Below are 425 nucleotides of genomic sequence, written 5' to 3'. Positions count from 1 at the left end.
ACTACCGTATCCGTGATCGAGGATATTAATGTCACTTTCAGATATGATGTCTTATTAAGTCTCAAACAAGTAGCACCCCAAGTCAACATTCAAACAAGTATATTCATGTACTTACCAGCTTCATGGTTCCTGTTTGAAGACGGTGCTGGCCGCTGCAGACAACGCTTATATACTGCTCTCGCGTTGGGCCTAAGAGGGTTAATTGATTCCGGCCTGAGGGGTCGGGGGGTACGATGCTCTGCCATGCGTTGGTCGGATGCCTGGTATTTAGCAGTGGCATTACTTGGTTCTTTTTTAAAGACAAAGATGCATATACCACTTTTTATTCACTGCTTTAAAACTTGAATGCATTTGGAAGGTTTTGACATCTGAAACCAGAATCTTTTGGAAACGGGAGAGAAATAGAAATTGTGTCAACTCGCTCG

The 425-nt window shown here is 43.1% G+C and overlaps 1 protein-coding gene across 1 annotated transcript in view; it reads right to left on the bottom strand.

Annotated features, from left to right (window-relative positions):
- The window catches only part of LOC119593746 (cuticle protein AMP1A-like), a gene marked incomplete in the record, with an annotated part of 845 nt that extends 690 nt beyond the window's left edge, over positions 1 to 155 (bottom strand). Inside the window, 1 exon segment of the mRNA XM_037942758.1 lies at positions 116 to 155. Within this exon segment, the coding sequence (XP_037798686.1) occupies positions 116 to 124 (9 nt within the window).
- Positions 156 to 425: the final 270 nt, after the last annotated feature.

The sequence above is a fragment of the Penaeus monodon genome, chromosome 32 (genome assembly GCF_015228065.2).
Source record: "Penaeus monodon isolate SGIC_2016 chromosome 32, NSTDA_Pmon_1, whole genome shotgun sequence".
NCBI classification, from domain to species: domain Eukaryota; kingdom Metazoa; phylum Arthropoda; class Malacostraca; order Decapoda; family Penaeidae; genus Penaeus; species Penaeus monodon.
This window is presented reverse-complemented; position numbering and strand designations above follow the sequence as displayed.